Below are 12,764 nucleotides of genomic sequence, written 5' to 3'. Positions count from 1 at the left end.
ATCTGCAAACTCTCAATACAACCGAGTTTAAAAAAAAAAAAAAAAACATTTAATATACATTTAAGTAAATTAAGCACTAAATCCAAGTAAATTGTGGGCATCTCTCAATGAAATCCCTGCTGACTGCATTTTGCATGGCCCACGCTCATCTTTTGATCAACTGACAGTCTGGAGTGACTCATCAGAGACATTTCTCAGATATTCCTAGGTATGAGACACCAGGGCATTAATACCTGTGTAGGACAGTTCTGCATTAGGGACAGTTCTGTCGAACCTGGGACAGCTAGAAGATATAACATATTAAACTATTGGAAAAATGAATACACAAAATTGAATCGGTCAGTCCTGTGTGCCTGTAGCTATGTTAAAGTCAACTGATATTTCGAAAAACTGCCTTAGTTGTACAGCCATTACTTTTATTTTTCCAAATTATCTCTAGAACTATTCTTTGCTTTACGATATCACCTATTTCATAGGCTCTTAGGTTTTAGCTGTACTAACCTTTGTACTCCTCTTTCATGACCTCTCTGTTTTCTTTCTTCTCACTCAATTTGCCCCACTCAATCCCTAAATTTGCAATATTAATGAAAACATGGCACAGAAAGTAGACACTGATCAGACCTTTATGGTAGACCTCTTTGCTAAATTATCATGCTGTCTTAATGTGACCCTTACTCCAGACCCACGGGTGGGACTTACGTCTATCTTCTGTCTGTACTCCCACCTCTGATGCTTGCCTTCAAGACTTCTCGAGGGCTGCACGGTTCCTTGGGAACTCACTTCCCTCCTCCGTTAGATGCTCACCCAGTCTCCACTCCTTCAAAAAATCATTAAAAACCCACTTCTTCATAAAAGCGTATCAATTAAACTGTTAATAGCTCCCGACTGATTCCTCTCTTGCAACTGTCATTAGTCTAATACTATTCTTACCTTTTGTGTCACTTTACCCCACTCCCTCTTGCATGTAAGCTCATTGAGCAGGGCCTTCAGCCCCTCTGTTCCTGTGTGTCCAACTTGTCTGGTTACAACTACATGTTTGTTCGTCCACCCACTGTAAAGCGCTGCGGAATTTGTTGGCGCTATATAAATAATAACATAATAATAATAATAGGGAGTAGCGCTTACACCTCTCCCGCACAGTACATAAACTTATATATGGAGCATATGCGGCTAAAACCTGGAAGGCAGCCCGCCATGCCAGGCTTAAGTTGATGGTAAGATTTGGTACTTGATTAGCATGAGAAAGTTGACGACAGCCATCTATGAAACCAATTACCACTTTCCCCTGGTGGGAACCCGCCTTCCGCTCACCTGGCTTTGGCTCTTCTCATATTCTTTTTATTTTGTTATGCTGATTTTCTTCATTTCTCTCCTCTTTCTACTTGACCTCTAGGTCTACCTTTCCTGCTTCAGACATACTCGTCATTATTGTGGATAATGGGACTGGGTTCTGTTGCTAGCTTCATTAAGTGTTCTTGCATAGCAAGACCACTTAATGTTATCTCACATATATATTATTATTATTATTATAAACAAATTTGCCACCCTAACTCCTCCCACAGTTTTTACACTACATCGACAGTAATATACCAAAACGTGCGGATTGTTCCCGATCGGATTGCTATTACTTTGTGGAACGTTTCGCCGAATGGTTCACAGAATATCGTCGTTCTTGTGGCGAAATTGGTCCCATAGGAATGAATGGCAAAATGTTAAAAACTAGAGTGGGAGCTGGCAAAAGTGAAACAATCAGGACATGATTTCTAAACTGCCACCGCTCCCTCATTTTCAAGCCCACCTACACAAATCTTATATCAAAACGTTCAGCTATCCCTGTTGTCACTAAAAATTTCCACGGCTAAGCCATATTCCAGATAGTTTTCACAATATGACCATTTGTTTGCAACTAATGCCGTCCATTGACATTCATTGAAACTCCACTCTAGCCAGGTAAAACTTGAAGGGCAATTTCTAAACTGCAACTGTGCCTTCATTTTTAATACTTCAGAGACATATGCATCAAAATGTAGGTCTGTGTCTTGTGATTCTCACAATATAAAGCTCTTCGATGTAGGATGTATAGTTTTTAAAATCCGACCGTTTAAAGATGGCAACCGCCAAAATACTCTGACCTGTGCCAGGCTGGAGCAGCAAGTGATGTCATAGACTGCAAAGTGAGGGACAGGGGTCTTTGTGCACCATCATGTATGTACTATCTAAGGAGAATAATGTAATATGCTGCTTGTAGTGTTTTTGTAAGTACCGTATTTATCGGCGTATAACACGCACTTTTTTCCCCTGAAAATAGGGGAAAAATCGTGGGTGCGTGTTATACGCCGATATCCCATAATTACTTACCTGTCCTGAAGCGTGGGCCGGCTTCACAGCTTGCACCGCGGTACAGGAACTTTAATTTCATGTTCCGGTTTCCGGAGGGACTGAAAGGAAGTGTGCGCAATAGTGTGCACACTTCCTTTCAGTCCCGCCGGAAACCGGAACATGAAATTAAAGTTCCTGTACCGCGGTGCAAGCTGTGAAGCCGGCCCACGCTTCAGGACAGGTAAGTAATTATGGGAGGGGGAAGTACACTATGGGAGGGGGAAGTACACTATGGGAGGGGGAAGTACACTATGGGAGGGGAGGGGGGGGAGTACACTATGGGAGGGGAGGGGGGGGGAAGTACACTATGGGAGGGGAGGGGGGGAAGTACACTATGGGAGGGAAGGGGAGGGGAGGGGGAAGTACACTATGGGAGGGGAGGGGAGGGGAGGGGGAAATACACTATGGGAGGGGAGGGGAAGTACACTATGGGAGGGGAGGGGGGGAGGGGGAAGTACACTATGGGAGGGGAGGGGGGGAAGTACACTATGGGGGGAGGGGAGGGGGGGAAGTACACTATGGGGGGAGGGGAGGGGGGGAAGTACACTATGGGAGGGGAGGGGGGGAAAATACTATGGGGGGGAGAATACTATGGGAGGGGAGGGGGAGAATACTATGGGAGGGGAGGGGGAGAATGCTATGGGAGGGGAGGGGGGGAGAATACTATGGGAGGGGAGGGGGGGAGAATACTATGGGTTGAGGGGGGAATACTATGGGATGAGGGGGGGGGAATACTATGGGATGAGGGGGGAAATTTCCTGGAATTTCTTTCTAAAAATGAGGTGCGTGTTATACGCCGGTGCGTGTTATACGCCGATAAATACGGTATATATTTTTTGGAAAGTGGAGATTAGGATTGTATCCTTATAATCTTACCCATTCAATTACAACCTGAGGAGAAACTTGAGATAAAAGCAATAGATTAAAAATCCCTTCAATAATAATGCAATGTGATCAGGTTCTGTTCAGCCTCCAAATATTTATTAAGGGAACCATTGGATTGCCTGAGATCATCAACACTGATGAACTCGTTAAAGAGGCAGGACCAACAGTGATAAGAACAGCACTGTGACAACTGAAAAGTAAGTATTATTCACCTTCCTAAACCTCACATGGAGGGGCGTGTAGATAGTTAGCATGACACTATAGCATTAAGTATACATATTTGTATTCCTATAGTGTTCCTTTAAACATTGCAAGTTGTTTTACCAATGTTAAACACATTTTAAAATGTTTTATCTCAAAATCACTGACAGATGAGTGGTCATTTATTTATACATTTACTGTATCTTGAGCTCATACCATTTCGTAACAAGTACCCGACATGCTATTCTGGAAATGGCTCATGTTTTAAATTGGAAACTGTTAGTGCATAACTTATTGCTGATAATGCAGTAGAATCTCATGCATGGCAGTGCATTCTAGGGAAGTACACTGCATTGAGAAGTGTTTTGAACAAACACTCATCTGTCAAATTGCCCGTCCAGCAGACCAATAGGGAAGGAAGCCTCTGTCAGACGGCAGTTTCATCCCACCAGCAAAGCAAAACAAAACCTTATGGTGTATTTAATGCTGCATAACCTAAACAAAACAAAAAAAACACTAGCCCGGAGGTTTTACTGTTATTTCAAACACGTTCTTTGGTGTGTTTTTTTTTTTTGTCATGTCTTGTCTTTAACATTTTATTTTTCATTAAATTACTAGGCACATTATTGGAACATGCCAGTTTCTTGACATATGCTCATTATTTTCCAAATGTTACAAAAGCATCTGACTATCCTTAACAGATTTAGTTTTTGGAAAAAAATGTGTTTTTGTATTGCAAATATGGCAAGAATTCATCAAGCATTCTACACACATCTCTTGTGTGATTATGCATATTAGGTGGACGATATTTATCAACTTAGAGGGCATTTTCTTACCTAGCACAGTAAGGTTCAGCTGACTCTCCTTGTTTCCCATAGGGAATGTTGCAAATTCACAGATGTATGCTCCCTGATCTTCTAGTTGCAAATTGTTTATCTTGATAGTACCATCCCGAGCTGATGGGTTAAGGAATTCAATCCGACCTTTGTATGGTGATAGGATGGATACCCCCATGGCGGGGTTATAGATAGCCACGTTGTGTTTGGATCCATTAGTAGATTTTTGCCACGTGACCTGAGTGATCTTTACAGTCGGTACTGGACTGATGATAAAACTGCAGTGAAGGACAATAAAAGTGCCAACGTATCCTGAAATAGTGTCATTTACCAGCACTGTTTGCGAATGAACACCTAAAAGAAAAAGAAAAAAAAATTGTTAATTACAATACAAGCCATGAGATAAGGCAAATAGAACAGTGACGATCTAGCCAACATTGGATATAGCATACATGCCATATTTTGCAAGTTTAAATCAGGGATAGAAGCAGGTGGTCAGAGGTGGGGCCAGTGACATTAATTCTGTCACTGGCATTAGTGTGTTCATGTCCCTATGTTCCCACCAAGGCCATTTTATGAAGTGAAAATATAAGGCTAAAATCAATCCGGTAGGTACGTTTGCAATTGATATTATTTTTTTTATCAATATTAATCAAAAAAAATGTAACTACTGGCGCTGGATTTTTGACACTGTGACAGATCCCAGGAACCTTTTTTGTCGGGCAGGATCAAAAAATAGGATTATCCTAGTAAAAATAGCATACAATTGACAACTATATTAATGGAAACTCTATAAAAGGTTCAGTTACTGACTCATCACTTACACTTAACACATTCATATTATATATTGAGATCTGAAATAAAAAAATCTTTAATACTAAACCAATAGAAAAGCATGTGAAACCAAAATAAGAAACAACATAAGTGAACAAATCACTGTTGTCAATATTGTCTAAATATATAGTAACATCACATATGGACCATTATGTTTTTTTCGCTCACTATATTGGCAGTACAATTTTACTGAGAATGTACTGTTAATGATCACATTATTCTGTGTGAAAAAGCATTATAGCTACAGACACCAGTGTCACACGGGCAGGGCCAAATAGGAATTAAAGGGTTACTTTAGCCAAAAACAATGTTTTTCAATGCAGGGGGAGGCACGTTTGAGAGGACAGGCTGAGGGGAGGAATTGGTCAGCACAAGGGGAGCCTTGCCTCTAATGGTCATCTGTCAATATTATGCACTTTAGGCTGCAAACTATACCATCTCTGTGCGTTCAGCATTTCTTGCATACAGACTCCAAATTCCATGACAACTTCAAATCACTGTATTTGGTGTACCCTTTAATTTGTTTTAGGTGAAGTGACTGTGCCATGTGGGACATTGAAGAGAATTTCAAGGTGATTTTGTGACCTGTTATCATTACTTGAGATTCTACGGGTGTGGTCTGTCCATGAGGCTTGACACACAACATAATTATGTGGTCTTTTTGTTGCATTTGTAAGGAGCCCGAGGCTACTGGGTGTGAAAATCTGAAAGCATACAGTCTGGTCCAATTCCTAGGTACGCTAATGGATAGCTAATGCAGTAACTTAACAGGTAATTTAAAACACGAACAAAGGCTTTTTTGTTTACTCAAATTAACATATAAATACTTTCCTGCAACCTAAGCACATTTTATTGTCAATATTATTTCTGATGATCTTTGTAGTACATCAGTGCACACTCAATGATTTGAAATGTTCAAAAATTGGAATACTGGACTAGGGGGGGATAGATTGACAGAGGCACTGAGCTTTTAATGTAGGAATGTTAGCCCAGAAGAGAGAGAGAGATGAAATAGGCCGTGGTCTCTTGACTGTTAGACCTATAAACAAATCAATCCTAATGATCTCAGGCAATCCGTAGGGAAGCATTGTGAGGCTAGTGGGCATCATAATCAAATTGTCACACTGACTCAATCAGCATCTTCTTATAGAGATGCATTTATTTAACACATCTCTTTTGAGTTAATGCATCTCTATGGGAAGCATTATCTCTATACACTACGTTAAGCTGCAGTGGTACTGGTGACTATAGTGTCTCTTTGAGGCTTTGTGTTTCAGCTAATATAGAGGACAATGGATCCATGACGTCAATTAAAGGCACATTTGAAGGGTGACCACATTTTCTAACTGCCATTCAGGGACACTTACTTTCACGAGTGCATTTCATCAAATTTATACTTGACACGCCCCGTGACCCCAGCCGCGTGATGCAAGACGTCTAGTGTTTACGTCGTTACGCTACTCGGCGCAGCAGGGGAGGAGCTACACACAATGCCATCTTAACAGCATTATGGGCCCCAGGCAAAGCAGTGCACTGGGGCCCTGCCTACACAACAACTGAATAAAAATTTAAATTATCTATAAAACTAAGCTTATATGTATTGGTACCTTCAGCAAATGCAATACATACACACAGATTGCTGAATACATGTACACACTGACTGCGGAGTGCGCACAGAAACAGACTGCTGAGTGCACACACAAACAGTCTTCGGAGTACACACACATAGACTGCTGAATATACACACAGAAAGACTGCTTAATGCACACAGGCTTCTGAAACACACACACATACAGACTGCTGAATACACACACAGATACGGCTAAATACACACAGGCTGCTGAATATATACACACACTGCTGAATAGACGCACAGAGACTGCTAACTATACACACACTGCTAAATACACACACATACAGACTGCTGAATACACACACATACACACACACTGCTGAATACACACACAGATACTGCTGAATACAATAGTGTGCACACTTCCTTTCAGTCCCGCCAGAAACCGGAACATGAAATTAAAGTTCCTGTACCGCGGTGCAAGCTGTGAAGCCAGCCCACGCTTCAGGACAGGTAAGTAATTATGGGAGGGGAAGTACACTATGGGAGGGGAGAGGGGGGGGGAAGTACACTATGGGAGGGGAGGGGGGGAAGTACACTATGGGAGGGGAGGGGGGGGAAGTGCACTATGGGAGGGGGTGGGGGGAGTACACTATGGGAGGGGAGGGGGGGAAGTACACTATGGGAGGGGAGGGGGGGGAAGTACACTATGGGAGGGGGGGAGGGGGGGAAGTACACTATGGGAGGGGAGTGGAGGGGAGGGGGGGGAAGTACACTATGGGAGGGGAGGGGGGGAAGTACACTATGGGAGGGGAGGGGGGGAAGTACACTATGGGAGGGGAGGGGAGGGGGAAGTACACTATGGGAGGGGAGGGGGGGGAAGTACACTATGGGAGGGGAGGGGAGGGGGGGAGTACACTATGGGAGGGGAGGGGGGAGAATACTATGGGGGGGGAGAATGGGAGGGGAGGGGGAGAATACTATGGGAGGGGAGGGGGGAAATACTATGGGAGGGGAGGGGGAAAATACTATGGGAGGGGAGGGGGGGAGAATACTATGGGAGGGGAGGGGGGGAGAATACTATGGGAGGGGGGGAGAATACTATGGGAGGGGAGGGGGGGAGAATACTATGGGAGGGGAGGGGGGGAGAATACTATGGGAGGGGAGGGGGAGAATACTATGGGAGGGGAGGGGGGGAGAATACTATGGGAGGGGGGGAACACTATAGGATGAGGGGGGAATACTATGGGGGGGGGAAATTTCCTGGAATTTCTTTCTAAAAATGAGGTGCGTGTTATACGCCGGTGCGTGTTATACGCCGATAAATACGGTATTTAGTGCTTAGATGTCAGTTACTGGGAATAATTCGGAAATCATTCCACAGCCAGCTAATACATATTAAACAACACTAGAAAATATGAAATAGGAATAAGGACATGGGTGGATGGCATAGAGGCCAGTGTGCAATTCCTGTGATGTATAATATTCGTGGTCATTTAAGAAATATATCACACTCATGTGCATGTACATCCCCTCCCTACACGAATGTTAACACACAGTCACATACAAACATAGACACAGGCACATACATACACATAATCATATGCATACACAGACATGAAATAGCACACAGGCACAGTCAAAACATACAAACACACAATTATGCAAATAGTCACATACATACACACATACATAGAAAGACACACATACATACGCACAATCACTTGCATGCAAATAGTCACATACATAGAAAGACACACATACATACGCACAATCACTTGCATACACAGTCACTTCTATCCATACATAGTCACTTACATACATACACACAAACATACATAGAACCTCACATACCTGTCTCTTGCTCTCTCCTATATGGCAGCCCTTTACTCTCTCCTCCAGCTCTGCTTCACTCCCACCTTATTTGATTGCTATTTCCTGTCCTAATGTATTTTATAACCCACCTCCTATAGACTGTAAGCTCGTTTGAGCAGGGTCCTCGTCAACCTATCGTTCCTGTAAGTTTTCTTGTAATTGTTCTATTTATAGTTAAATCCCCCCTCTCATAATATTGTAAAGTGCTATGGAATATGGTGGCGCTTATTAAATGGCAATAATAATAATAATAATAATAATAATAATAATAGGTACATACTCACATACATACATACATAAAAACATAAAGACACAAAAACACACAAGCATACAACAGTCACTTACATATACCCACACATACAGACACACACACACAGACTCACATGTACATAGACGCATGTACAAACAGACACAGACACTCAGTCATATACAAACAGACACACACAAGCATACACATGGTTAAATATATCAACAGACACATACAGTCATCCGTATTAACACAGTTACAATTGAATATACATATTTTTAGTGATTAAACTTCCCCCTTTTACATTCTTCAACATCCCTTTGTCAGCACCTCAGTTAAGGAGAAAAGCCCAGAGATACAGCAGATCCTGGTGTCTAGTGGTGGAGAAGCAGGCACTCCTTCCTGATTCTCCCTATGCAGGCGGCACAGTTAGATAGGCAGTGTTTTGTTTGCATATTACTCTGCACCCACTGCCTCCGTTGGTGATGTGAGGTCTAACTAGCTTGCTAGAAGAGGTAGCCATCTGTTTAAAATAAATCAAAAATCCTGTCACCCCTTGCTCCTGCTGCCCTAGGCCTAGACCTTGTTGACCTAGGCCATAATATGTGGTTATATACTAACACAAAATAAAGCACCGCACTTACAGCAGCAGTGGCTTAGTATCTAACAGCTCACAATACATAGTAAAAACAAAGAGAATGTTACCTGGTTCTGGCCCAAATCCCTATGTACAATTAAACAAAATGGAGGCTCTTTAGTTTCATTCCAATGGCCATTTGAATATAAGCTCACCTGCCACGTCTATGCCATTGGAATGAAACTAAAGAGCCTCCATTTTGTTTAAATGTACATAGGGATTTGGGTAAGAGCGCAGGTAACGTTCTCCTTGTTTTTACATAATATGTGATTATTCACAAGCAGCACCATTTTACTGCCATTTTACTTTAATGCTACTCCTTATTAATAGCCACCATATCCTGTGTGAAACAACTATCTTTTTCTTATTGCCCCTTCTTATTTGCCTGATATAGTTGGGCTCTCACACAGTGGATTTGCATTTTAATTATAGCAAATTTAGAATTTTAATCCCTGAGTTATCAGTGCACCACTTCTGGGGGCTTGTCTGATGTCTGTTTCTCAAAGTATCCTGCCTGTTGAGAGTATACGAGGACTAGTTTAGAAGCCACTGGTCTAGACAATTGTTCAGTAGGTCAAGGAGTTATTAAGGTTTTATTCTACTTCTCTCCACCTTCAAAAGAAGAAATACACAGGGTTTGGACTCTGGATATTCAAACTTCTTTACACAGAACCACCAAACCACTCTTATGCAAGAAGGGGAGATGATATTTTGTAAATTAGTCTGCAAAAAAATACCCTCTATTTTTCTGAATCATTGGCTGCACATCAGTGCTATGAGGGAGGTGGTATAATGACTTGCACCAGAGAGGTCCACAACACGCTCCCACCAGATCAGCAGGGATCCTGCTTCCCAGAGTGCTCTTCATTTACCAGCAGGGATTATGCCCCTTCTTTCCAAAAAGTATGCTGGAGAAAATAAAAAATAAAAGAAAATATATGCGTGGATAGGCTTCCCCATGCACACTCAACCGCCTTCCTTTACAAACACAATACTCGGACACTACACATCACAGTCTCTCCAACACACCTTCAGCCACACTCAGATTACCCTCCACACACACATAATTCACTCTTCTCCAAACACAAAATTCATCCACCATAAACACAACACTCAACTAGTACACACAGCCTCTCCTCCACATACAGCTTTCAACCTCTGTCACACACTCAACACTAAGTACACAATACTAAGCCTTGAGACACACACAACACATACAATCTCACACACAACACTCAGTCTCCACCACACACATATGACAGTCACCCCACAGGACTCTGAGCAGCCAATATTCACAGAACTGAGCCCTAGTGACACCAAATGACTATCCAGGCAGCAAACATACTGGCATATAAATATGCTCGTATGGATGATATATGATCTCAGTACGAAAAAGAGATAAACTAGATCACCACAAGAGAACCCCCACACACACCCCTAATAACTAACAGTTCTGCTAGAGAGTATTAAAAAAGTAGACAGGTTAATTCTTGCAATGTGCAGATTGTGCTAAAATGACTTAACCTGCAATAAAGTTAAGATTTCACAGGGTTTTATAAAATCCAATTGAATTCTAAGTGAATCTCAAATTTCAGGTCAAAATAGCTAAAAATGAAAACTAGCTGGCAAATAATATCCCAATTCCTGAAAGTCCACACGTTAGTGAATAAAAAATGCAAATGCTCATGTAGAGAAAAATAACAAGAGACAGAAGGTGGGGTAATGAGATTTGACTGATCGAAAAGAACAATCCATATATTTTAATTGGAATAGGGCCTTGGGTGTTTCAGGATTCTGTGTTTACAGATCACACAAGACAATTATTCAGTTTTATTTATATTTTAAATATTGTTAAACAAGCGTCAACTGGAAAATCCAGTTTTGCTTCTGAAGACAAAAGTGAGGGTTGAGGGAGGGGTGGGAGAGTTAATAAGGCATCAGAGAGAAAAAAGACAGAGAACAGCAAAAAAAAAAAAAAAAGCTTGGAAGCAAACTGATTGTTAGTGTAAGGTCAGGCAGGGAGTGATGATATATCAGTAAATGCAAATTTTTCAGACGAAAAAAAACAAAAAATCCCATAGACATAAAATATCCATCCCCCATCTGTTGTGAATGCTTTATTCCCATCACGATCAGCCGCATAACAGATGATACAGCACAGGTTGACCAACCCAGTTTTAAAGGTGCTCACGCAGAAGGATGAGGGTGAATGGTTGCCAGTAGGTCACTATTAAGATCTCGGCAGGTGTTGAGGTGTGAGCCGCTACGTATTAAAAGGGCAAACAATAGCTGCCCACAAGCGAACACAAAGAACAGGTGTTAGCAAGCGTCTGTACACACCTATAAGTAGTATCACCGAATGTCGTTTTCTGTTGTATGTTATCTGAAGCCAGCATTATTCCATGTATCATTTCTTTGTGTCTGCTCACCTCATTTAAACTATATATACCCTTAACCTACTTAAAAAAACAAACAATGTATTTACTTCTTCTACCGCAGCTTTCTAAAATAATACTGATTCACCTCCAGTCCTATCAAAATGCTGCAATTTACATAGTTCCCATTCTGTTACTTCACTTTGCAAAGCCTTTCACCGACTCCTCTTAAAATTAAGAATAAAAATGCTAAACTATCTATGACTTTGCACCCTCTTGCATAGTAATAACCTAAATATTTAAGTAACTTGAATCCCTCTCAAGTATTCCACATCTCTTACTAGACATTCCCCTTCATCCTACAAAACCATTCCTAAACCGACTCTTACTTCTGTAACTTCTATATAGTATAACCTTCCATAATCTACCACATTCGTCAAGATGAAAAGACCCCTTAAAGGGTAATTTCTTTAAGGAGGTCTCTCTTGTTTCTTTTCTGAGCACTCCCATACTATCTGCAATATACAGCCAACACATTTCTAAGGTCCTTAACATTTTGTACTAATCATTTTGCCCACCCTTTTTTATGCTATATATATTGTAATGTCCTTTAGATTGTAAACTTATGAGCAAGATTCTCATAATGTGTTATTACAATAATAATAATAATGATGTATAGTAATGAAACAGACATATGTAACTGACAACCTGACGTTGACATGGGACAACCTTTTTCTAAAGTGTGGTCCTCTCATTATAGGGTGCCAGATTTCATTCATGTAAGCTTATAAAGCTCATCACAATGGCATTATCATTTTGCCCATGGGCAAAATGATTACATGGCAAAGGTCTGAAATCAATAACATTTTAGAGAGTGGTCTTGTGACTGTTCCCAAGTTGCAGGAGGCTTTGAAGAACCCTA

General features: G+C 41.4%; 1 protein-coding gene across 9 annotated transcripts in view; it reads right to left on the bottom strand.

The window, feature by feature from the left end:
• Positions 1 to 12,764, bottom strand: part of NECTIN1 (nectin cell adhesion molecule 1) — a 333,749-nt gene that overhangs the window by 270,316 nt on the left and 50,669 nt on the right. For all 9 annotated transcript variants that reach the window (XM_063436432.1, XM_063436436.1, XM_063436437.1 and 6 more), the window contains exon 2: positions 4,302 to 4,655. In XM_063436432.1, the coding sequence (XP_063292502.1) occupies positions 4,302 to 4,655 (354 nt within the window). The remainder of the gene's footprint in view (positions 1 to 4,301; positions 4,656 to 12,764) is intronic.

The sequence above is a fragment of the Pelobates fuscus genome, chromosome 11 (genome assembly GCF_036172605.1).
Source record: "Pelobates fuscus isolate aPelFus1 chromosome 11, aPelFus1.pri, whole genome shotgun sequence".
Classification (NCBI taxonomy): domain Eukaryota; kingdom Metazoa; phylum Chordata; class Amphibia; order Anura; family Pelobatidae; genus Pelobates; species Pelobates fuscus.
The sequence above is the reverse complement of the archived record's forward strand: the minus strand, read 5'-3'. Positions and strand labels throughout refer to the sequence as shown.